Below are 26,122 nucleotides of genomic sequence, written 5' to 3'. Positions count from 1 at the left end.
TTAATCTGTATTTCCACAGGATATCATTCAACAGAACAACATTAACAGCAGCTATGCAGAACTCAGATCATACGGAGGATGACTGTAACCTAAGTAATGACAACACAGTCAACAGCACTGACGCAGCAGGAGAGCAGCTTACGGACTTCAGTACAGAGATTATGAGTGTCACAGAGATGGAACAGTCTCCCGACAGCTCTCCTGATGTAAATGAGGAGACCACACAAGAGAGTGGAATACCAAATATTCACAGTTTACACACGACTGATGTTGAGGCTCATTTCCCTCCTGAATATGAGAAGTTCTGGAAAGTGGTAGAGGAGAATCCCCAGGATTTCACAGGCTGGGTATATCTGCTGCAGTACGTAGAGCAGGAGGTTAGTACATCTTTTTCCCCAAAATGCATAGAAGGATGAATTAAGGCATTGTCCTCTGATTGCAGTCTTGAATTTAAAGTTGTATTTCGGTCCCTAGCAAATATTGTTTCAAGACAGTGGTTCTGGATTTCTACTGTACTACTGGGCCGTGTTCTTTCTTAAGGGTATAAGCTCTGACTTCAGTTCTCAAATCTCTGTGCTTTATGCATGTTGAATTCTAGCCCCTTAAAAAAGCAGACATAAGAAAGGCCATATTGGGTCAGACCAGTGGTCCATCTAGCACAGTATCCTGTCTCTTGACAGTGGGTAAGGCCAGATGCTTCAGATGGAATGAACAGAATAGGACAGTTATTGAGTGATCCAGCCCTGACTTCTTCAGTCATGGGTTAGGGACAATCAGAGCATGGGAACACTGCAGCTCTGGCCAATTTTCATGGCCAGTTGTGATTGTGCCATGTCCTCAACTAGTTGAGAGGAAAGAATAAAGATGATTAAGTCTTGAGAGCACTAATATTGTGAAACTTTCTAATTAGATTTTTAAAATAGCGTTGTTATATCTTGTAAAATCCTTTTAAAGAGCAGCTCCACCTAGCTACAAAGACATACTCATTTTACTTGCATTACAATCAAGCTAGTAGATGAATATTGCTTGTCCAGCACTTAGCACTCAGATTATGATTTACACCCACCTTCTAAGTGTTACTGCTGATGCAGGTTGTAATGCAGACATCAGATACTAACAGATAATGGCTTTTTCTCAGTCTGTTTATAAAAGTTCAAATGCTAGCCTAGTTTTGTGTGAAACTTTTTGTTTCCATGGCTTGATGAGTTATATAGATGTCGTTGTCTATAGAATCACTGAAAACCTGGAGCCCTTCTGACAGCTAGTTGAGGTCTGGAACATCTGTCTAAAGAATCAAGTGCAGTGGCTGAGGTGAAAAGAAGCAGGTTCTGACTGAAGATGCTAGCAGAGTAGTGTGGGAATACTTAAGCTGTGCCTGCTTGCATCTTCGTAGACCTGTAACTTAAGTTAGCTTAGGTCTTAGTGTTGTAATTATTTGTGCTCATGTATATTCAAAGTTATTTATAAAACTACTGAAAAGCATGTGCTATTATGACATGGCTTTCTATGTTTGAATTGGAATGGTGCCCTCCATGTAAGTTTCAAATAACTAGAGAAGAGCATGAATTCTTTCTCTCAAGAATTTAAGTTACAGTTTTGTTGTATATTTCTTACAGAACCACTTGCTGGCTGCCAGGAAAGCATTTGACAGATTTTTCACACATTATCCATATTGCTATGGATATTGGAAAAAGTATGCAGACCTTGAAAAGCGACATGACAACATTAAACAGTCTGATGAGGTACGTTGGTAGCTGGATATAGCTATCACCATTTGGTCCTGTAAGCCAAATGATGACTAAACCACTGCAAGTCATTTTGGCTGCCAGTACCTACCATATATGGTCAGATTTATAGGGGTTTTGTTTGCATTTGTCACTTTTTTTGTGGCATTTGTAGCTAATATTTTCTCTCTTTGTTGGCAGGTGCGTTAAACCTCTACAGTTTGTCAAGCTTTGCAGTGCAAGCCTCTGTATTACACTGCAGCTTAACAAGTAGGGCAGGGCTTTTCTGTCACTTACATTTATTTCTCATTTTCAAAACAATATAGTTGGTTTGCTGGTCACAATTGCTACATCTTATTGCATTTTTGGTCAGACGCTGTCAATGATGCTCTAATGGGTCTGTGCCCTATGGTCTGTACCCCAAAGCCTGCCCACACAACCTGGTCAGAATGCAGGGACCGCTGCGCTTTGAAGATCAAGACTCTGCACGTGGAGATCAGAACATTGCCATGTTCTATCCAACCTCCACCCAAATGGTAATGGTAGATTATTTAAACAAAATTCCAGTAATTAGTATTTCTAAGGTTCACCGGATAACACAGTGTTGCCTCTCTCTTAGGACACTATTAAATATTTGAAGTACAGTTTATGATGTTCTCTTCATAGGTGTATCGGAGAGGGCTACAGGCAATACCTCTTAGTGTTGATCTTTGGATACATTATATAAACTTCTTAAAAGAGACCCTGGATCCTGTTGACCCTGAAACTAATAATACTGTAAGAGGGTAAGTTGGTTGTGTTTATATTAAAAAAAAAAGGGGGGGGAAGAAACACATGAACACAGTTGTAAATGATATGTAGCTACAAGAAAAGGTAAAAATCTTTAGGCATTCAAGCAAAGCTGAAGTAGCATCTAGCTGTATCGATGTCTCCATTTTTGTCTGATAAAATAGTTCCATTCACTCCTCAGAGCCTTGGGACTAAGCTCTTAGAGAGAAACTCCTCGTGGGTTTTTAGTGGTTTGATTTCTTGTTTATGGCTTATTTTTATGTTGCCCTTATTCCTTTTATTGTGAAAATATTAGGAAAAATCACTGTAGAGCTGCTTATTAAAAAGGTCTTATATTTATCATATATCTAGAGAACATATTTGGTAACATGCATTGTTTGAATCCCCGAAAGAATGCAGTAAAAGCTAAATAGAACATTCAGAGGCTCTTACAAAAAAATCCACCTAATTCTTCTTGCTACTTGAATAGTTGAGGTACTACATTCAGAAATGGCTGTTAAACATTTTTTCAGAGCCTATGAACATGCGGTCTTAGCTGCAGGGACAGATTTCCGCTCTGACAGACTATGGGAAATGTATATAAATTGGGAAAATGAACAGGGCAACCTACGAGAAGTTACAGCTATATATGATCGTATCCTGGGGATTCCAACACAGCTCTATAGCCATCACTTCCAGAGGTAAGGACAACTTAAAGCCTTGGTTAACTTCCTACTATTAACTCTGCTAAATAGGCATAAATATAAATAAATGTTTAATATTTTTGTAAAACTCAAAATTGTTCAATCCAAACAGGAACTTAGGAAGTTATTACACTTAAGCTAGTAATAAAAGTGATTGGCTCTCCAAAAAAAAACAAACCCTCCTTCTGGGTAAACTTCACTACTTAATTATAAGCAAATACATTTGTGTAGTGTCTTACTCTACCATCTATGTTTTAATAACCTACATTGTAGTTCTTACGTTGATACTATGAGTGCACTGTTTCACATGCTAGCATTTCTTTAAATAAATAAAACTAGGGCTAATAGAAAACTGGAGACTGAAAACGTTTTCACCTTCATTAAGAATGGGCAGAGACTTCTCTTTAGGGAGCCATTGAAGTGATCTCTGGAGCAGCAAGACCTCAAACTGATGCAAAATGTACAACACAATAATATGTAATAAATGACAGAATGTATTTAAATCAGCATTGCCTGGAGCTGCAAACCAACTGAGAGTTGTACAGACTGAGATCTTTTTATTCTTTTGAGCACTGAAGCAAAGTTTAGGAACTGGTCTCCAGAGAAAAACCAAAAATGTCAAAATTCACAAATTGGCCTATGACCAACTTTTCTGTAAAAAGGAAAGTGTGGGAATTGTTAGCAGGAAGAAAAATGTGGTGAACTTAGAAAAGGATGCATCTTACCAGAAAGTTTTGTTGTTCAGCTTCTAATTCCATATCCTGCTGCAATACTCAGCTGAACTGTTTTGTACCATAAACTAATTAAAGAAAAATACTTTATTCAGTTTTAATTAAACATTAAAAACCAGAAACCCTAGTTAAGAGGTACAGCAGTCTTCCTAATAGTTTATAAAGAAGTTTTTTATTAGGAATTCCCAAGCAAGTGGTCATTCTCTGAGAATTAACATCCCATGCCATCCTATTCACTGAGCAGGTAGCCTTTTCCCACCACAGTTTGCAAAGGTATTCAGTTACAAGCCACTCCTTAATGTTTGCCCTTCATGGTACTTGAACCTTTTGAAACAGGAAGCTGCTTTGCACACCTGGTAGATATTACCTATGTATTATGTACACTGTGAGAAGTCGCATCTCCAGCAGAGGTCTAGGTTCTTAAACCGTCTGCTTGTGCTAATAATCAGTTCTTCTTCGAGTGGTGTCCCTGTGGGTGCTCTGCTTTTAGATGTTGTTGTTGCACCCCTGTGCTCATAGCCAGAGATGTATGGTAGCAGTGCCCCGGTTGGGCTGCACATGCACAGTCCCCGTCTCGCGCTTCTTCAGGCGGTTAGCTGGTGCTGTACAACCAACTCCCCCCCCTTCCCTCCTCCACCCCCAGTTCCTTCTCTGCTGCCGTTGGCTCAAGTCGGAGCACTCAGCAGCGCCTCACAGCTAGAAATAATTCTTTTTCCTGTCCCTTTCGTAGTAGTTCTTAGTTAGAATACAGTAGACTTTTTTCCCCTTCTTACCTTATCCCCGTCCTTTAAAAATAAATAAATAAAAATTTTTCCTCATAGGACCATAAATTTTCAGTCTGCCTTATCACAGCAGCACTATACTTTCATATCTCTCCGCATCACTGAGAGAATAAGCTCCCTCAGGGGCATGCCTGGCTCCCCAAGTTTTAAACGCTGCACTACCTGCCAGCTTTCAATACCCCTCTCAGACGGACACTCTCAATCCATCTGCTGTCTTGGTGAGGGACATGTACCGCGAAAGTGCTTGTACTGTCTAAACTTGAAAGCCTGCATGAGAGAGGCAAGGGATTTACAGCTAAAGCTTCTCCTTATGGAGAAATCTCTTCGCCCGGCGTCTGAGCCTGAGGTACGAACACCTCCTGGCCAGAAATCGCTGACTGGCACCTCGGACAAAGGCCCTTCTTTCAGGGGAAAAGATCCTGAACAACCTGTCAAGAGGGCAGCAAAGAAACTGGGCACCCTGTCCCCGATTCCAGAGTAGGCCAAGAAAAGGCGCTCCAATAGCGGCCAGATGCTCTCAGTACCGACCGCACCGGCCATATCAACAGCTGACGGACCACGTCCCGACGGTACTAAGAAACCCAGAGCTCCAAAGCAGTCGAGCTCTGCCACAGGCGTTAAGGGGAAAGTGAAACCCCGTGCCACGGCACCAACAACAGCAAGCAAGCCATCAGTACCAAGCATTCCTGCACTAATGCTGCCACCTACTGCTGGTACTAGGCGCACCAGCCACACAGCTGCGCCGATAAGCTCACTCCAGCACACGGTACTGAGCTCCACCATCCCACCGGTACCGAGACCAGACACGTGTCAGCAGTTCCTGTGCCACACAGACTTATCTCTCTCATCGGTACCACAGTCTCCTCAGCACCAACGGTACCACGGTATACGCGGTACTAAGCCAACTCAGCTCTCCACAGTTTTCAATGCAATCCTCTAGTGAGGAGGACGATGGAGAGGAGGATATTGGACACTCGCCACAGCTTTCCTCTCCCGTGGCTACTCCTGCCGCACAGTTCCCACCAAGCATAGGCTTCCCTGTAAATTTTACAAACCAACCCTGGTTGGGCCAACCATGGATGCCCACCATGCCCTTCCAACCGCAGTGGCCATTTTGCTGGCTCCATACTCACAGCAGCAACAACAGGGAGTACCCAACACTCTGCCCTTAACCACCCTTATTGCCATCAAAGGCACCTTCTGCTGTATCCAAACACGGGGCCCAAGAACAGGAGTAATTCTCGGACCCAGACAAACCAGCTGACATAACAATTTTCATCTTCCTCCCCAGATGACATAATTATGCCCCACCACAGCAGACGATTGCAAGCAGTTCCAGGATCTCTACAAGCGAGTGGCCACTTCCCTAGATATCTCCCTGGAAGAGGTCCAGGAATCTCGCCACAAGCTAGTGGACGTACTTCACACATGCACTTCATCCAGAGTCGCCCTTTCCATGAATGATGTGATTATGGACCCTGTGAAGTTGTTCAGGCAACCCTAGCATTGATTCTACCTATCTGTAAAAGGTCTGATGAGAAGTATTACATGCCAGCCAAGGACACTGAATTCCTTTTCTCACATCCAACGCCGAATTCATTTGCTGTTGACGTGGTGAATGAATGGGGTAAACTACAATACTATAGAAATACCCCGTATGATAAAGACTGGAAACGGCTCGACCTATTTGGCCGCAAAGCATACTCTGCTGCGACATTACAATTGAGAATTGCCAACTATGAAGCCCTACTGGCAAAATATGATCACAATAATTATGAAAGTCTCTCGGAATTTATAAACTTTATTCCAGATGACAAAAAGGATCAATACAAAGCACTCGTCATAGAGGGCCAACTTATCACCAGAACATTACTCCAAGCTGCCCTTGATTCCACTGATTCTGAAGCAAGATCCATAGCAACAGCAGTCGTTATGAGGAGAGCCTCCTGGCTTCATCTATCCGGTTTCCCAAAGCCGGTGTAGTCCACCATAGAAGACTTGCCTTCGAAGGTGCCATACTCTTTGTGGACAGAACGGACATTGCATACCCTGAAAGACTCAAGGGCCACCTTGCAGTGTCTTGTTCCCAGGTGTGTGGATGCCCAGAGATGGCAGACCACTTACCAAACTCCTCAACAGTTCCAAGCCCCTCAGTATACTCAGTGGAATAGGTATTACGACCAACAGGGGTGGAAACAGAAAGCTTTGAGGAGAAGACAATCTGCTTCCTCTACTACTAACTCTCAGCCATCAACTGCTAGACAACAGATTTGAAGCCTTGGTCGAGGGCTCGAGAATCCCATCTCTCTCAATGCTGGCACCATCTGTCAATGGCAAAATTTTTGGAGATCGCCTACTTCTCCATTCTGCCCCATCTGGTAGTCCCTCAGCACGATAGATGGGTATTAGAAATCATCAAAACTGGTTACTCCATCCCCCTTACCTGCAAACCCCCTACCCATCCCTGTTCAGGGACCCCTCTCACGAACATCTACTGCGGGAAGAGGTGAACCATCTCATATCCCTGGGAGCAGTAGAACCCGTACCGACAGAGTACAGCGGGAAGGGGTTCTATTCCCACTACTTTCTCTCACAGAATAAAACAGGAGGTTGGACAACTATGTAGATTTACGGCAACTAAACAAGCTTGTAAAAACACAGAGATTCAAAATGGTCACACTAGGCACCATAATCCCAGCATTAGAGAGGGTGGACTTGTTCTCGGCCTTCGACCTACAGGACGCATATTTTCATATATCAATCCATCCCTCACATCGGAAATTCCTGCAGTTCACAATAGCACAGGATCACTTTCAGTACTAAGTTCTACCATTCGGCCTTCCCACTGCACTGCGAGTATTTTCCAAAGTACTCGCCGTAGTAGCGGCCTACGTACGCAGACAGGGAATAATGATATTCCCATACTTGGACGACTGCCTGCTGAAAGCACCAGTACTGCAGCCAGCCATATGTTCCACCCAACGTACAATACATCTCTTTATCTCCTTAGGACTTCAAATAAACTTACAAAAGTCCACCCTAACACCTGTCCAGTGCCTGGAATTCATTGGAGTGGACCTCGATTCCCTCAGAGCAACTGCCTCTCCCAACAAAGCACTTTCTGACTCTTAATCGCCTTAAACTTAACAGCGCAGAACAGCTCGCAGGTGTCTGCCAGAACTTGCCTGCAACTCCTAGGCCACATGGCTGCCATGACCTTCGTCGTCCAACATGCAAGGCTACACGTGCAGTGCCTTCAAGCTTGGTTACGGACAAATTATGCTCCCCGCAGGCACAGCATAAACAAACTCCTCACTATGCCGAATGCAGTCAAGGACTCCCTGCTATGGTGGACCAATCCGGCCAGTGTCTGCAGGGTGTGCAGTTTCTGCAGAATCTGCCAGCGCTCACCATCACCACAGATGCATCCTTCCTGGGCTGGGGGACACATCTCGAAGCACATTCTATACAGGCCCACTGGTCTCCAGCAGAGTCCCAGCTTCATATCAACTTGCTGGAACTCCCAAGTGGTTCAAAATGCCTGTTCTCATTTCCTACCACTAATCCAAAACAAAACGGTAGAGATCCTCGTGAACAATGTAGCCACCATGTTTTACATAAACAGACGAGGAGTGCAGTCACACTCCCTAATGTACAGAAGCCATGCATCTTTGGCATGGTGCATCAAACACAATGTCCATGTTATAGCTTTGTACCTTCCTGGCTTCCAGAATAACACAGTAGATACCTTGAGCAGGAAGTTTTATTAAGACCATGAATGGGAGCTGAACACACGGGTCATCAAAGATATTTTCCAGATGTGGAGGTTCCCAAAGGTAGACCTCTTTGCAACCGCACACAACTTCAAATGCCCCTAGTTCTACTCCAGAACAGGACTCCGTCGACACTCTCTGGGTGACGCCTTCCTCATCAAGTGGAACGCCCCCCTCTTGTATGCCTTTCCCTCCCACCCCCCTCCTAGCCCATGTACTCCACAAGATAAAGCAAGATGGATCCAGAGTGATCCTCATAGCTCCCACATGGACACGACAAACATGGTACCCTTACCTTCTCCACATGTCGGTCTGTCCCCCACGCATGCTCCTGCTTCTGCCTCGACTTCTGTTGCAGGATGCAGAGAGCATAGTCCATCCATATCCTCAAAGTCTGGTTACTACATGGCTCTCAGGATCTGAAATGACATGTTCCACAGAAGTTCAAAACACATTAAACAGCCGTAGGGCAACTACCCGACACACCTACAGACATAAGTGGAAACTATTCGAATCATGGTACCAACGCAAACAGATGGCACCTGTGTCAGCCTCCTTACCTCTTATTTTAGACTACCTACTGGAACTGAACTGGGACTTTCCATGAGTTTCACCCTTGTACACCTGTTGGCCATCATGACATTTCATCATAAAGTCAACAGATTCTCTATTTTCATGCATCCCATCACTAAACCCCTCTTAAATGGTCTCTCCAACTCCCATCTGGAAGTGAGAAAACCCACCCCACCATGGGACCTCAACCTAGTCCTCCATGCCTTCACCGAGCCCCCTTTCGAGCCTTTAGCTACAAGCTCCTTACTACACCTGTCTGTGAAGGTTGCATTTCTAGTGGTCATTACGTCGGCCAGGCAGATTGGAAAACTAGCTGCTCTCATGCGGGATCCACCCTATATGATCTTTTTTTAAAGATAAAGTATCTTCAGACCCCATCCTAAGCTTTTGCCTAAGGTGGCTTCATCGTTTCACCTTAACCAGCCTATATACTTACCTACATTTTTTCCAAAACCACTTACAGACAGTAGACAATCCAGAGTACGCTACTTGGACGTCTGCAGGGCTCTCGCCTTTTATGTTGATAGAATAAAATCTTTTCGCAAATCTCCAAAATTATTCATTTCTATCACCGAATGCTGTAAAGAGCACGCCATTTCCAACAACGCCTATTCAAATGGATATCAGACTGCATCAAACTCTTTATCTCCAGTATAAATAACAACCTCCTACTGGGATCCGTATGCGTTCTACAAGGAGTCTTTCAACCTCCGTAGCATTTCTCAACAACATCCCAATTGCGGAAATCTTAGGATCACTACCTGGATCTCCCCGCACGCTTTTACACAACGCTATGCGTTGCAACAACATGCATCTTCTGATGCCCTCTTTGGTCACACATTGTTTTCATCTGCTACGACTTCAACTCCGAAGCCCCCTCCTTCCACCGGAGGGCACTACTCTGAAGTCACCTAAAGTGAAGCACCCACAGGGACACCACTCGAAGAAGAAGAGGAAGTTACTCACCTTGTGCGGTAACAGGTTCTTTGAGATGTGTGTTCCTGTGGGTGCTCCACTGCCCGCCCTCCTCCCCTCTGCTTTGGAGTTCTGTCATATACAGACTGCAGTAGAGAAGGAACGGGGGCGTATGGGGGTTGGTCGCACAGCGCCAGTTAACCACCTGAAGCAGCGTGAGACGGGGACTGTGCTTGTACACCCCAACAGGGGCACTTCTACCACAAATCTCTGGCTATGAGTGCAGGGGCGCAACGACACCTAAAATGGAGCACCCACAGGGGGACACATCTTGAACCTCTGTTACTGCACAAGGTGAGTAACTTCCTCGTCTTTGCCATATAATTTAGAATAAGTGAGTATTTTTTAAAATATAACATGTAAAAATTGTGTATTTGTTAGGTGAACAAATCCTGTTTGTTTGCAGGTTTAAAGAACACATACAAAATAATTTGCCTCGAGACCTTCTAACTCCTGAGCAGTTTATTCAGCTGCGCCGGGAATTGGCATCTGTCAATGGCCATAGTGGGGATGATGCACCACCCGGAGATGACCTTCCTTCTGGAATTGAGGACATAACTGACCCTGCAAAGGTAAATGTGCAGGCGAGCTTGAGGAACACCTTTGCATGTTTGTTCAATCTGCTGCTGCTGAGAGGAGAGTTTTTTCTTTTATTTGCACGTAGTGTACTATGTTTTTGGCTGAGCTGATTCCATAGGGTAGAGTGTCATCTCCTATATGTGAGCCAAAGAGCAGCAGTTAGTGTGTGATGGACAAGAAGAGATCTCCCTTAGACTACTTAGGTTTGAAAGCAATGCAATTAACATTTTAATATTAAAAGTGATCTACAAAATTTTAGCAGAGTGTTGACTTTTTCAAATAAATGGGATAAGAGTTACGGCATGTTTTGTGAGGGTTTTTTTTTTTAATATATTTATTTAGTAATGGCCTGTGCAGATCCGTGCTCCTTGAAGGGCACGCAAAAGCGTGGAACCACCTAGAAAGAAGTGCCCATTTGGGGTTGTACCAAACTAAAGATGGAATCCTATTTGGATATGACACATGTCAGATTAATATCACTTCAGAAATTAAGAGGCGGACCATTGGATCCAAGACCTCCTCAGGTCCATTACACTGAGAGCTAAGACCATGTGCACTCTTATCCCACTTGTTCAGGACAGCACCTGAAGTAGCTGTGCATCTTTTATATTTTAATTTATGCAGATCACATCAATAATACAATACAATTGTAAACTTGATATTTTACAGAGCAGTATTAATCACTTGCTTTTATCATGTATCTTTAGCTAATCACTGAAATAGAAAACATGAGACATAGAATCCAAGAGATTCATCAAGAAATGTTCAATCACAATGAACATGAAGTCAGCAAGAGGTGGACCTTTGAAGAAGGAGTAAGTTTTCTTGTGATAGCCTTTTTTTGTATGAAAGGCAGTGTGGTCTAAAGGCATGAACATGGGACTGGGAACCAGAAACTCCTGGTGTTTCTAATTCTGACTGAATTACTGTAAAGCTTTGGGCAAATAAATGGTTTTACCCTCATTTCCTTGGTTTTCCCATCTTCAATAAGAGTACTTTTTTAAAATCTACCAACATTAATAACTAATTCTCACAGCATCTCTGTGAGGTAGGTAATAAGTTTTACTTTGAGAGAGGCAACGTGGGGAAAATACATTTCACTAAGTGTGTAAACTTTTACATACAGTGCCTTTTTCGTACCATGTATAAGAAAGAGGGTACTGCTTCATAAATGTGGTATATTGCAGAATTAAAACTAGTCAATAAAAAGAAAAGCTGATCAAAATTTTTACATAAGAGTGGCCATACTGGGTCAGATCAATGATTCATTTTACATTCATTTTACAGTATGGCCACTCTTTTATGTAAAATGATTCATTTTACATAAGAGTGGCCATACTGGGTCAGATAAAAATTTTTACTTAAGAGTGGCCATACTGGGTCAGATCAATGATTCATTCTAGCCCAGTACCCTGTCTTCAGACAGGGGCTAATGTCAGGTTTTTGGAGGGAATGAACAGATCAGCAATCAAGTGATTGTCGTCTGCTTCCAGCTTTTGGCAATCAAAGGCTATGGACACCCAGTGCATGGGGTTGATTCCCTGATCATGTTGGCTAATACCCATTGATGGACCTATCCTCCATGAATGTATCTAGTTCTTTTTTGAACCCCGCTATAGTTTTGACCTTCACAACATCCCCTGGCAATGAGTCGCATAGGTTGACTGCGTTATTTGAAGAAGTACTTCCTTTTGTTTGTTTTATTTTATTGGGTGTTCCCTGGTTCTTGTGTTATGTGAAGGTGTACATAACATTCCTTATTCATTTTTTCTCCACACCCGTTCTTGATTTTATAGACCTCTGTCATATCTCCCCTTAGTCTCTTACAGGTTCTTAATGCTGCTATGTTTGAGTTGCAGACAAGGCAAGGATTGATTAATTACTAACAGCATTACTGTTGTGGGTAATTTATTTAAAAAAAGATTATTTTGGAAAAGCTGTTTTTACAAGACCTAGATTTTGGCCCAAACTTGAATTGGCAATTACAGTAACCCTTTAAAATTAGTCATACTCTGAAGTCCATTCAGATTTGGACGTTTGAATAGCCTACATAAGATTATTATTCTGATAAGTCAGAGGGCTTGGTATAAATTCCAGTATAAAGTAACATCTAAACAGTTTATCTTGCTGTGTGTTTTTGAACAAGTTGTTGAATTTGACTCCCATGTTGTTCATCTGTTGCAGATAAAACGACCTTACTTCCACGTAAAACCTTTGGAGAAAGCCCAGTTGAAAAACTGGAGAGAATACTTAGAATCTGAGATAGAAAATGGGACACATGAACGAGTTGTGGTCCTCTTTGAAAGATGTGTTATTTCATGTGCCCTCTATGAGGACTTCTGGATTAAGGTAAGGGAAGGGATTTAGTAACTAATTCTTCCTGATTGCAAACATTGATCTAGTGACTAACCTTTTGTACTCTTGTTGAATGTTGTTCATATATAACTATATCTGTTGCATTAGGAGATGGTCTGCTTGCAACCAGATTTGACTGCTGCATATGCCAACTTCGTTGCCTCTCTACGTCCTTCCTTACAGAAACTAGTCTAGTGGTTCAATAAAGGTGCTGAATGGGTTTAAACAAAAGAATTTTATCGTTCTGTCATGTATTTAAAGACCAAAAATAAGCTTTAAATTATTCAATCTATACTCTGTTTTCAAATGTAGTATGCCAAGTATATGGAGAATCACAGTATTGAAGGCGTGAGACATGTCTACAGCAGGGCCTGTACTATACACCTTCCTAAGAAACCAATGGTTCATATGCTATGGGCTGCCTTTGAAGAACAGCAGGGTAAGCCTTTTCTAGTTAAATTAGCCTTTTGATTGTTGCTGGCAGTGATTTTTTTTAAGAGTTGATGGATGCATGGTGTCTGCATTAAATATTTACCCAACATTTTTAGGAAACATAAATGAAGCAAGAAGAATTTTGAAAACATTTGAAGAGTGTGTTCTGGGACTTGCAATGGTTCGCTTGCGAAGAGTTAGCTTAGAACGCCGACATGGAAACATGGAAGAAGCTGAACACCTGCTTCAGGAAGCTGTTAAGAATGCTAAATCAAGCGGTGAATCGTCATTTTATGCCATCAAATTAGCACGACATCTTTTCAAAGTTCAAAAGAACCTTCCAAAAGCAAGAAAAGTGCTGTTGGAAGCCATTGAGAGAGACAAAGTATGTGTTTCTGAAGGCTTTATAAACAGTCCTGTGATATTTAATTTCCTCTTCCTTTTAGTCAGTGCGTTAAAACACGGCAACAATGATGACAGGTTTTCAGACTGTATGTAAAGCATTTTATTGCCACATGGAGACACCAGTCCCTCTAAGCTGACGTTGCCAGATTTGCAGGTTATGAATCTTGCCTTTTTCACCCTTCAGATAGCATCCATGATTCCCCTAATGTTCTGAGACATCTTTGTTTTTCTCTGTCCTGCTCCCTTTCAGACATAATGAACAATGCAGGAATGCTGACGTTGCATGGAAGGAATTTATTAAATACCATTGGTAGTGTTAGTGCGGGACCACTTTATTTGGGTGCCAGCTTCGAGCCCTCATGCTAATCACAAGGATACACATACCCTCAGATTTACTGTAGACCATGGGCGTCTATTTATAAAATGACACAGGTCAAACAGCAGGTTTGTTCCAAAACACTTCAGGACAGGAAACCTTTGTACTGACTACACTATAACATCTGTTTACAATGTAGGACACTCTGGTGCGCAGAGCTGTTGAACTGATTAGAAAGAAATGCTGGAGATGTACTTGGACAAACACTATTTTACAATAAACTATAACTTTTTTCCACAGGAGAACACTAAATTATATCTCAACTTACTTGAAATGGAGTATAGTGGGGATCTTAAACAAAATGAAGAAAACATCCTCACATGTTTTGACAAAGCTGTCAATGGTGCATTGTCTATAAAAATGAGGATTACATTTTCTCAGCGAAAAGTGGAATTTCTGGAAGACTTTGGTTCTGACGTCAACAAGTAAGATTTAATCTACACTATGACTGTAATGGGGGTCACCAAATGAGGTGCTGTTTATAACTTCGGGAGAAGAGTTTGTTAGATATACTCCTTAAACTACTATTTTAGCACTGCAGTTATGACACTGTTAGAGTTGAGGACAGACAAATTCATACTAAGTTCCTATTTTCAAGTATTAGCAACTTTCTGCTTTCTGGAAAAACTGTCATTTTGTCGCATGCTTGCTCTCAGCTCAAACGAGTGTTGTCTTTTTGATTGAAAGCTGTGTGGTAAGAGACCATTTGTCTAGGCTTTATAGTGGGGGATACTCTTGAAAGAGGACATGAAAAAAAGTGTTCAATGCTTTTTTTTTTTCTCTAAGATGGGCAGTTGTGGGTGAAGTTAAATTTTCAAACTTGCCCTAACTTGGCTTATCCTTGAGGACTAGTATCATTAATGTGTTCAGAAATCACAGGCTTTCTAATTGTATGCTGTGCATTGAGCCTTCTCTGGGCATCAGACGTTTACAAAAATGCAACTTTTAATTGAATACTTTTTATCCTCTTCATTCTCAATATTACCATATTACTGTAATTTTCCTGCTTTTGGCTTGGATTTTCCAAGCCATAAGTTAGCTTTTCTGCATTGCATGTTGCCAATAATAGCCTATAGTAAAATTCTGCCTTCTGATATGCACTGAGTTTCATGGGAACTATGCATGTAACTCACAGGAAGGAAATTGGCTAAGAGAAGGCAAGCTTTTAGGTTTTGATATGGTGCTGCAGGGCAAAATATCTGAGATGTGCTGAACGAGAAGAACAGGGATGGAACTCTAGACCTACTTGTGTCAAAGGAGGTGGCTGACGGAAGAAGCAGTTTTGGTCTGTCAACTTTTGAACTGCAGTAGTAAGATGAATCTGAACCAGCAGCTGAGCCTATATTAAATGAAATTAAAACATAAATGAAATATCTAGGAAACATAAAAATTGTTTTTGCGTCTATTGAAAGATGGGCTGCTTTATACACTGTTACTTGATAGCTATATGGCTCTTCATGCAGCACTGAATTCCTCTATTTTTCATATAATTTGTGAAAGGTCTTTAGATATTTATATGAATTATAGCAACACATGTAAAACGCCATGCACATTTATGGTGCAGTATAAATGCTTAATATAAACACAACTGTAAGTAATGGTAGGTTGGTATTTTTGTGGGGGGAAAATGTCTTCATATGCCACTGAAAATGATCTTCACTATATTAACATACAAATTTGAACAATTTGCTGTGCATCATGAAGATAATTGAAACTAGCAAGCTTTTTGGTCTTCCTCACTTCATGGTGGATAGCTTTAATCTTGGTCTTAATTTGATTTAAAAAATTAGTATACCTTTCCATGGTTTCATAGTAATACAGAATTTTTACAGTCTGAAATAGACATTCTTAACAACTGCCGCTATAAAACATCCTTTGATTGACAATGGATAGAAGATGTACAGATTGGTAGCCTAATTATGTACAGGCTGTACTGTTTTGAAAATTTAACATGCATGCTAAATAAAGTTTGTGGGGTGTGTGTGTGTTTTTTTTTTTTCCCCTCAGGCTTTTGGATGCCTATGATGAACATCAAACACTTCTAAAAGAGCAGGATTCTTTAAAAAGGAAAGCAGAAAATGGGTATGAACTGTATTCACCTCATGCTCCTAAGTCAATTAATAGTTTGTGCACTAGTGATATTGCTTTGAATTCCAGGGTAGCAAAGACAGGATCCTGGGGTATTGTAGAAGTGTATAGACTGTGTGTAGTGTATCTGGAACAAAACATTTTGAAATGTTTCTAAAACATTTCAGAGAATGTCACTGACTGCCCCATACTCATCATTAAATATTTTGGGTTTTTCAAGTTCATTTGTTTTTTAAAGACCTTTAAACTACTTTGGGCTTTGTACTCTCTTCCCAGGAGGCCTAAAAGAAAAGGGAGTGGTGCTAAATATCAAATAGAGTGTAGCGTATCTAGGTATATCTCTAACTTGACTGTAACGTTTTTTGCCTTAATTTATAGCATTGGCATCCCAAAAGTACTTTAAATTCAAATGCTTGTGCTGGAAGCTGCTAGAATTCCTGGAAATGTGTGTTTAAAAAAAAAAAACAACCACACACAACCACCCCCCCCACAACCCACCCAATAGAATCATAGAAATGTAGGGCTGGAAGGGACCTCAAGAAGTATCAAGTCCAGCCCCCTGCACTGAGGCAGGATGAAGTAAACCTAAGCCATCCCTTACAGGTGTTTGTCCGACCTGCTCTTAAAATCCTTCAGTGATGGGGATTCCACAACCTCCTTTGGAAGCCATTCCAGAGCTTAACTACCATTATAGTTAAAAAGTTTTTCCTGCTACCCAACCTAAATCTCCCTTGCTGCAGACTAAACCCATTACTATTTGTCCTACCCTCAGTGGATATGGAGAACAATTGATCACTGTCGTCTTCATAACATTCCTTAACATGTTTGAAGATTGGTGTGGGAGGGTTGATAACAATCTTCTTTTCTCAGTTTTTTTAATCTGTCTTAAGTCAAGTTTTTCTAAACCTTTTATCATTTTTGTTGCTCTCTTCTGGACACTCTAGGAAAGATTTGGACAAATTACAAAGTATGGCCCCAGAATTGGACACAGTACCTCACCAGTGCCGAGTAGAGCAGAACAGTCGCTTCTTGTCTTACATATGACATTCCTGTTAATATATCCCAGAATATTAGCCTTTTCTGCAACTGCACACACTGTTGATTCATATCTATTTGTGATCCACTATACCCCCAGGTCCTTTTCAGTAGTACTAGCAGCTAAGCCATTGTGTAGTCCATGCTACCTATTCCTTATAACCCTATCATCCTCTAGGTGCTTACAAATTGATTGTGTAATAATTTGTTCCAGTATCTTGTCAAGTATCAAAGGTAGGCTGACTGGTCTGTAATTCCTTGGGTTCTTTTTGTTCCTCTTTGTATGTTTACCCTTCTCCAGTTGTCTTGGACCTCACCTCTCCTCCAGCAGTGCTCAAAGATAATTGCTAACAGTACCGAGAGTGCTTCAGTTAGTTCCTCAAATACCCTAGGATGATTTTCATCAGGCTCCGCCCATTTGAATACACCCACTTGATCAATATATTCTCTAAGTGTACTTTCCCTACTTTGGCGTGCATTCCTTCCCCATTCTTGTTAATACTGTGTTGAATATCTGATCATCATTAACCTCTTTAGTGAAGACTGAAGCAAAATAGGCACCTCAAAATAAAACACCCCAGCCTTCGTGATGTCATCAGTTATTAGCTTTCCTTCCCCACTAAGGAGAGGACTTACATTTTTCTTCATCTTTCTTTTGCTCCTAAATGTACTTAAAGAATTTCTTCTTATTGCCTCTTGTGTGACTTGCTAAGTGCAGCTCATTTTGTGCCTAGCCTGTCTGATTTTGTCCCCATGTGCTATTCTTTTGTTCTCCTGCTTAGCAATTGTCTGATTCCCCTTTTGTAGGATTTCTTTCTGATGTTCATATCCTTAAAAAGCACCCGACGGAGCCACATTGGTCTCTTACAAGTCTTCTGTCTTTCTTTCACATGGGGATAGTTTGCTGCTGTGTCTTTAATGTTGTTACTTGAAGAAACTGTCAGCTCTTCTAAACTCCTTTTTCCCTTAGATTTTCTTTGCATGGCATCTTACCTACAAGTTCTCTGAGTTCGTGAAAGTTTGCTTTTTTTGAAGTACGTTGTCCTTATTGTGTTGCTCTCCCTCCTTCCTTTTTTTCACAACAATGAAATCGTCATCTCATGATCACTTTCACCCAAATTGCCTTCCACCTTCAGGTTTGCAATCAATTCTTCCGCGTGGGTCAGAATCAAATCTAAAATGGCTTCCCCCCTGGTTACTCCCTTCGCTTTCTGAAGCAAAAAGTTGTCTCCAATGCATTCCAAAAACATATTGGAAATTTTGTGTTTTGCCATATTACTTTTCCAACAGATATCTGGGTAGGTAAAGTCCCCAGTTACTACTAGGTCTTGTGTTTTGGATATGTTTTGTTTGTTCTAGAAATGTCTCATCCACCTCCTCTTCCTGATTTGGTGGTCTGTAGGAGATCCTACCCTGATGTCACCCCTATTTTTTTATCCTTTTCCCAGATATTTTCAACTGGTTTTCCTCTGCCGTGCTTCTGGACCACAGAACGTGTATATGTTCTTGATGTATAATGCAACATTTTTATCCTGCCTGTCCTTCCTGAACAAGCTATATCCCTCTATCCCAGTATTTCAGTCATGGGACTTATCTCACCAGGTCTCTGTGATGCCAATTAAGTCATAATTTAGCTTATGGACTAATGCTTCCAGTTCTTCTGGTTTATTCACAATATTCCTTGTATTTGTGTGTAGACATCCAAGATGTTGAGCAGCTTCCCCCACTGGTTTGCCTCTTGTGGGTCCTGTGATCTTATTGTAAATTTCCATGTCCCCACTTCCCAACATCTAGCTCTCTGTTAAGGTTGCCTTTTTTATGCTTACCTGGGGAGGGTTTATCACCTGCCTCTTTGAACCTAGTTTAAAGCCCTCCTCCCTAGGTTGGTAAGCCGATGTTCAAAGATGCTTTCCCTCTTCTTGGTCAGGTGGGTCCCATCTCTTCCCAGAAGAGCATACCATGGTCAAGGAAGCCAAAGCCCTCCCGTTGACAAAAGAATGGCCATACTGGGTGAGACCAAAGGTCCATCTAGCTCAGTATCCTGTCTTCCGACAGTGGCCAATGCCATGTGCATCAGAGGGAATGAACAGAACAAGTAATCATCAAGTGATCCATCCCCTGTCGCTCATTCCCTGCTCCTGGTAGACAGAGGCTAGGGACGCTTCAGAGCATGGTTTTGCATCCCTGCCCAATAGCCATTGATGGACCTATCCTCCATGAACTTATCTAGTTCTTTTTTGAAACCTATTTTAGTCTTGGCCTTCATAACATCCCCTGGCAAAGAGTTCCACAGGTTGACTGTGCGCTGTGTGAAGAAATACTTCCTTTTGTTTGTTTCAAACCTTCTGCTGACACTGTTAGCGCAGCCGTGCATTCATCTCTAGGATGCATGTGTGCCTGCCCAGGCCCTTACCCTCAACCAGAGGATGGACAAGAATACATCCTGAGCTCCTGACTCTCACCCTCATTCCCAGAGCCTGGTAGTCACTGCTGATCTGCTTGTGCACATGTGGATGAGCAGCACAGCGTAGCAATCAGAGGGACAGATAAGCCTTGGCAAACTTTGCATAATATCTTGGATGCAGGCTTCAGGCAGGCAGCCCACCTCCCAGAACATTATATCGGGTTGGCAGATGAATGCCTTTATTCCCCTCAGCAGTCCCTGAACACCAGTACCCTATACCACCTCCTCTTGGGTGTCATGGCTGTGAGCCTCCCAGCCTTCGGGGCTTGTGGTTCCTTGTCCTCAGCTGTTGAGGTCTGTTCCTCGTCTCTCATTGCCAGTACAGTGTACCGTTTGTTCACCTCGATGGATGGGGAACTTGGGTGGAAGGTGGAGCACTACTTACTGCCTGAGGTGGTCAGCAACCAGTCTCCTCCCCCTACAGCAGCTGGTTCTTCATCTTCCTCTTGTGCCACTGTAGTCAACTAGCATCTTCTATCCCAGATGTTTCCACAGGCATCCTATTGATGAAGTTCTTCTGCTCCATGAGCCACCTCCTCCTGCGCATCTCTCACCTGCTTCCTGAGCGATTCCATTGACAGACACCTCTCACACGGGGTGGTTCTTGCGGCCTGGCTTTCATCAGTGGGGCATGCAGGCCTCATTTCCAGCAAGTCAAGACCAGGAAGCCGCCAGAGATGACTGTCTGAAGGCAGAGGAAAAGCTAGCAATGGTGTTGGTGACACATTATTTCCCTCCCATTGCAAGTTCTTCCTTACTGAATACCAGCTGGCTGATTCCCTTAGTCCCCCAGCTGCCTTCCTCTCACCAGCCATGAGACTTTCCAAGCGAGAACTTTCACAGTCAGAGGGCTTTCATCCATAGATCTCAAGGTGCTTTACAAAAGAGGTCAGTTTTGATTAAGGAAAATTTTGGCCCTGGTTATCGAGAGTATAAAAGAAGACTAAGTACAATTGAAAATGATTACATCTCCAAAGCGTCTCTAATTATTCCGAATGTTGGTTTTAGATATTCTGGCTGCACAGATCAAATAGCCAAAAACTTCAGTCTCAGGATTCCTTTGGAGTAATGAAAAGTCTAGGATGAAAACATCTAACAATTTTCACTCAATTTTTCTAGACATGTAAACTATCAAATAGAAGTGGCTTCCAAACATCATTTGATCTAGAACAGATTTGTGGGATGGATGAAGCCTCTGGATCCTTTCCAGTTTTCTGTGCTTCTCTTTTTCTGTGCTGGCGACCAAAATTGGACACAGTACTCCAGATGAGGCCTAGCCAGTGCTGAACAGAGCAGTACATGCCAATGAACAGGAGCGTTACCAGCTGGCACTTAACTTGCATAAATTAAACCCCACAAATATGACATACTTAAAATCTAGAATAAACTTCACATAATATTGAAAAGTCAATGAGTAAGAAATGTGTGTTCGTTTTTGGAATAACTTGGAAGTTAATAGAAGTAAATTCTTGAACTCTTGGGAGTAGCAAGGGGTTAATGTACCTGTCTTTAATTCTGCAAACAAAATGTATATCCGAATTCGGGGTAGAAGTCTTGGGTATGACTAGTTGAAAAGCTGTAGGCTGGATTCAGTTGGCCTTTTCACAGATAACCAAAAGAATAATTAAAATGGTCAAAGAATCTTCCAGAAGCTGCATCAAGCATCTTGTGCCAGGACCTGTGACTGGTTAGATCATGAGGTTAAAGTCCCCTGTACAAAATCATTTTTTGGAGCAAGAATTAAATAGAGAACGAGGAAAAATTGTGGAATAACCTGGTCCTTAAAACTCTGAAGTGAGGGACACCAATCTTAAATTAATATGCTTCAAAACAACTTTTACTTCTTTATAAGCCTTTTTAGATTGGAGCTCAGGGATTTTAATCTTTGCTGATGATGCCTGACAGCTACAGGAATCTCAGTAGTTGGTTTGGGACTATTTGTACGTGAAAGGATACCAGGAGAAAATATCCTTTCAACAAACTAGAGCATTTTAAAGTATGTCCTATATTACCACCGTGTATAATGAGAGCGAGAATATCCATGACCTTACAAAAGACATGGTCTTCAGGATAAGATTAGATGCCAGGAAGGTATTAAACGCTGCACAGATTTATTTCCACATTCAGTGTGTGAATGGACCCTGGTCCATGAGGCTGTTCGTTAGGAGAGAACACTTGTTTGGCACACAAGAGAGAACCAGAGGCAAAACCTGGACCCAGAATGCCAGGGGCAAGCCCAGACCTTGCAAAGGTGTGAATCTCTTTTCAGTCCAAATAGTCAATGTGACTACAGCCAGACCTGACTATCTCCAGAAATACGCCTAGGGGGCAGGGAAGTCCATTGACCAAGCACATGTATTCCCTTTCCTTTCAGACAGGCGAGTACTGGGGACAGAGTGCCCCATACCTACTCCCTGGGCCCCTCCACCTCCCTTCTGCAGCAACTTTCTGACCTTGAAAGACACACATCACAGCATTGCACACAAGTCTACTTGTGAGAGTTTCAGAGATTGCCCTTACAAGACTGGAACTGTTTCCAACAAAGGAAAGTGACAGTCCACTCCTCACCCTACAGTCCTAACCTAAATTGCCAGGCATGGAGGATTACTACATTTAGTTAAAATAACATGGTGTGTGGCATCTCAGGAAGAATTCCTAGAAGTTTGGACTGGGCAACACTTAAACCTAAAAATGTGTCCTATTTTGAAAGGAGGTGTTCGGTTTAGAACTGTACTTAGTTACCATCGCCCATTATTCTTGTATTGGTTAAGAGTGTGCCCCAAATGTTTAGCAATGTTAGAATATTCCCTTCTTCAACATAAAGGACTTGTTGGCAGAGTCAGGAACTTACAAGTTACAGGGCAGAGACAGGCTAAAGAGCACTGCTGCCAAAAATAACTAATGCTTGGGGTCAAAACTTGATTACCTAAAGCTGAGTAGCTCTATCTGCATTTGGGCATCTGAGTGAGTCGTTTCTAAGAATTAGGTGCTGCCATCTGCAGCTCCTGTTGACTTCAGCGAAAGCAGCATGTGCCTGACCTCCCAAAATTGGATTCCATCTTTGGGTTCCCGCCTTAGAAGCCCAGACTTGAAAACGTCACCTTGATTCTTATAAAGTATACAAATACACGTTCGTGTAGGAAGTAAAGCTTTTCTAGACAGTGTTCTAAAGTTTGTTAAACAAAATACATTCGTTTAATTTTGCAGATCAGAGGAGCCAGATCAGAAGAAAGCACATACAGATGATGCGACGTTGGCATCTACCCAAATGATGGATGGAGACATGCAAGCAAATCAGGTTGCATATAATTATAATGCATGGTATCAGGTGGGTATGAGGTGATCACTTTCCATGACTGTACACTCTGAATGTATGTGGCTGTTTTACCCCCAAGGACCTTATTTATCTGCAGCTAGATACTTAATGTCTCAGATAAAACTCTAGTTCTGCCTTCTTTCCTTTTGCACCCGCACTGCCCCTTTACATGAATTTGTTCCTCTGTCGTGGGCCAAGAGTGGCAAAGACTGCAATAGCTGGCTCTTGTGTGACTTGACTCTTCTTATATGGGCCTGCTTGCATAAAAAAGACCCCAAAAGTACACAAACAGTTGAGGAAATCAGCCTCTCTTCATGCTGGAATCTTCTGCCCTGCAGGTGGAGGACTACACATTTCTGCAGAAAGGCTATTTCAGGGTTGCCACGTTCGTGAGGTGTTTTTTTTTTTTTTTCTTAAAATGCCTCAACACTTACCTGAGGTCTGACTTGCTTTTTTACAGTTACTCGTCTGAGAGAAGCACAGGATGGCATTGCGCGTGCCTGTGTGGATGCCAGTCTTGGTGTGGGTGCCGCCTGTGCTCCCTCATGCTCCTGTAGGGGCAGGGCAGCTGCGGCCCTCCCTGAATTTCCTCTCGCTGCCCATGGAAGCAAGACAACCTAGCGACTGTCCAATCTGTTAGGCTTTAGCTTCCACTAAACTCTTCAGAACTTTCCAAAATACCTTCTACTTGCTGTAGAAACAACAGATAAACTATGACCCACTATTGTCCTGAAGTTGGACATACCCCCATATGGCATGGTTCAACCGCCTACCTAATGGTGGACTCTTAAATCTTCAGGCTTCACACCTTGCTCTTTCTCCAACAGCCTAATTCTGCTAATGAATGGGCATAGCATATGCCTCTTCTACTTGGGAATGAATCATGCACCAGATATGTGTTTGGTGTATTCCAATCGTTTTCTTTGAGGAGTTGCAGGATGCTGAACTGCAGCTCCATTCACTGGCGCAGTCAATGAAGGGCCTCTCTGGATCCAGGTGTCAGGTACCAGATAAAACATCTACAAGCACCCCCTCCAGTAGACATAGGATGCCCAAGGCTGGTGGCAAAGCAAATGCAGATATCAATGTAGCAAAGTCTGGTGTCAAGAGAGGCCACTCCAAACATCAGGGCAGAGACTCTAGGCAGGGCTTTGGGTCTTCCAGGAGAAAGACTGCATAAAGCCTTGAGGGGAGGCAGGGGGATCACTGAGCCCCACACTAAATCTAGAGCTAGAGATGGCTCCTTGTTAACCATTACGGCATTACACACTTTGCAACCATCAGCACTGACCCCAGCAACAGGCACTGACGGCACTGATGTGCACATATTTTGAGGATTCTGGTCCCATGTTGAAAATTACCCTTTTACCGAGACAACCACGGTCCTGGACCCTGATGTGGGGAATGTCATGTGCCTTGGCACCACTGCTAGAAGAAATCTGTTCTTTCCCTACTATCACAGGGACATGTCTTCTCACCTCCCTCAAGCAGGGAATCTTCTCTCCTTGGGCCAACTTGTGAGAGCATGGATAGACCAGGTGACTCTCCTTTTAGGGCCTGCAGCCACATGGGGATTAGTATTGGACTGCCATCATCAGGCAAGCCAGCCATATCCATATGGAATGCTACCATTGATGTCCTGGGTTTACTGGGGTCCTCCTTTGCATAATTCCAGGAGCAGAGCCCCATCCCATTCTCGGAAGAGGATGAGATTGCACTCCTCAATGGCGTGGCTTGCTAGACCACAGACAGTGAGCCAAGAAGCAAGCCAGGAATTCCTGAACATAGGATCAGAGGAGCAATGCAATCTTACCTTGCCTTGTAAGGATGTTTCAGCCTAATCACAAGACAAAGCAATGACCCCAGCACCAGCTGACTTTAGGACATTCTGAAATCGGCTTAAGAGAATAGCTGAGACTCCTGAAATAGATGTCAGTTAACCAAGAGAAATCTCGTAAATTTGATATGTTGATGACACCAAGCCTAGCCAGGATTGCCAATTGCAATAACTGAAGCGTGGTTTGACGTAATGCCTTAGTGGGGTTAAACCTCTCTTCACCTGGCCAGGCTTGATGTCAAAAGATTGAATTTACAAGATTTTTTTTTGTATGACTGACATCTGTTTCAAGAATGTCTGTCTGCTATTCATTGCATCAACCTGCTGCTATCCTGGCCACAGCAAAAGGAGTGGAGAACTGATACCAAGTTGTGCATAAGGCTATGAATATTTTTATGCCCACCCCATCCTGGGCTTGTTGGCAGACTCAGTGCGAGAAAAGTCTAACAAGCACCCTGAGGGATAAAGACCCAAAGAAAGTCTGTTGGGTTGAGAGGAAAGCCTATTCTTCTGCCTTCCTCCATGTTTGAGTGGCAAACTACAAAGCCCTTGTGGCCAAATATAATTTTCTAACTTGGGACATAGCAACAGCCTTTGTTGTCCAAGCTTCCATCAGAGAACAGGAATGAGCTCAAGGAGGTAATCAGAGAGGTCCAGTTAGGAGCTAAGGTGGCCCTATAACCAGCCAGGGATGCTTTGGACATGGCAGCCAAGTCCATGGCTATCGTGGTTATTATATGAAATGCCTTATGGCTCCAGATGTCAGTGATTCCCAAGAGGTACAGGCTATGATATAGGATCTACCCTTTGAGGGGATGGAATTGTGCAGCCAACACATAGACAATGCTCTGCATTCCTAAGGATCTGAAGACTACCCTGTGCTGCTTGGGAATGTGTACTATAGCCCCTTAGCACAAACTGTACCATTGCCTACCTCAGATGATATAGAGGAACCAGTCATATCCCACCAAGCAGCCCGGTCATACTCTAAAGATAAAGGCTAGATATGCCAGGACACATCTTCCTCCTCTTTAGTGACACACTCAGCACTAGCGGAACATTAGTAAATTTGACAGGACTGTCAGGAGTTGTCTTAGGGCTTGTTCAGAACATGTTACCTTTGTAAGTTGCCTTACCCCATTCCACCAGGTGTGGTGTGCCGTAACATCTGATTAGTGGGTGTGGAGATCAGTGCCCATGGCTGC

General features: G+C 42.6%; 1 protein-coding gene, 1 long non-coding RNA gene and 1 other non-coding gene across 7 annotated transcripts in view; 2 read left to right on the top strand and 1 right to left on the bottom strand.

The window, feature by feature from the left end:
• The first annotated feature begins 53 nt into the window (after nt 1-53).
• PRPF39 (pre-mRNA processing factor 39) overlaps nt 54-26,122 on the top strand; it is a 30,218-nt gene continuing 4,149 nt past the window's right edge. The window contains exons 1-13 of one of the 5 annotated variants that reach the window (XM_077819718.1): nt 355-377; nt 1,617-1,994; nt 2,098-2,260; nt 2,391-2,509; nt 3,026-3,193; nt 10,437-10,602; nt 11,317-11,424; nt 12,794-12,958; nt 13,277-13,403; nt 13,513-13,781; nt 14,418-14,602; nt 16,185-16,259; nt 22,972-23,092. In XM_077819718.1, coding sequence (XP_077675844.1) covers nt 2,174-2,260; nt 2,391-2,509; nt 3,026-3,193; nt 10,437-10,602; nt 11,317-11,424; nt 12,794-12,958; nt 13,277-13,403; nt 13,513-13,781; nt 14,418-14,602; nt 16,185-16,259; nt 22,972-23,092 — 1,590 coding nt within the window. In that variant the 5' untranslated portion in view covers nt 355-377; nt 1,617-1,994; nt 2,098-2,173. Of the gene's footprint in view, nt 378-1,616; nt 2,261-2,390; nt 2,510-3,025; nt 3,194-10,436; nt 10,603-11,316; nt 11,425-12,793; nt 12,959-13,276; nt 13,404-13,512; nt 13,782-14,417; nt 14,603-16,184; nt 16,260-22,971; nt 23,093-26,122 lie in introns of those variants that run through there. The other 4 variants (XM_077819719.1, XM_077819716.1, XM_077819717.1 and 1 more) reach the window with 4 other exon arrangements.
• LOC144266283 (uncharacterized) lies at nt 371-26,122 on the bottom strand. Its single transcript, XR_013346473.1, has 4 exons — nt 26,054-26,122; nt 8,778-8,901; nt 3,922-3,995; nt 371-841 (listed from the first exon to the last, which is right to left on the bottom strand). It is a non-coding gene; the product is annotated as an uncharacterized LOC144266283 (long non-coding RNA).
• Nucleotides 13,859-13,946, top strand: LOC144267199 (small nucleolar RNA SNORD127). The gene has a single exon (XR_013346567.1). It is a non-coding gene; the product is annotated as a small nucleolar RNA SNORD127 (small nucleolar RNA).

Source organism: Eretmochelys imbricata, chromosome 6 (assembly GCF_965152235.1).
Source record: "Eretmochelys imbricata isolate rEreImb1 chromosome 6, rEreImb1.hap1, whole genome shotgun sequence".
Lineage (NCBI taxonomy): Eukaryota > Metazoa > Chordata > Testudines > Cheloniidae > Eretmochelys > Eretmochelys imbricata.
The sequence above is the reverse complement of the archived record's forward strand: the minus strand, read 5'-3'. Positions and strand labels throughout refer to the sequence as shown.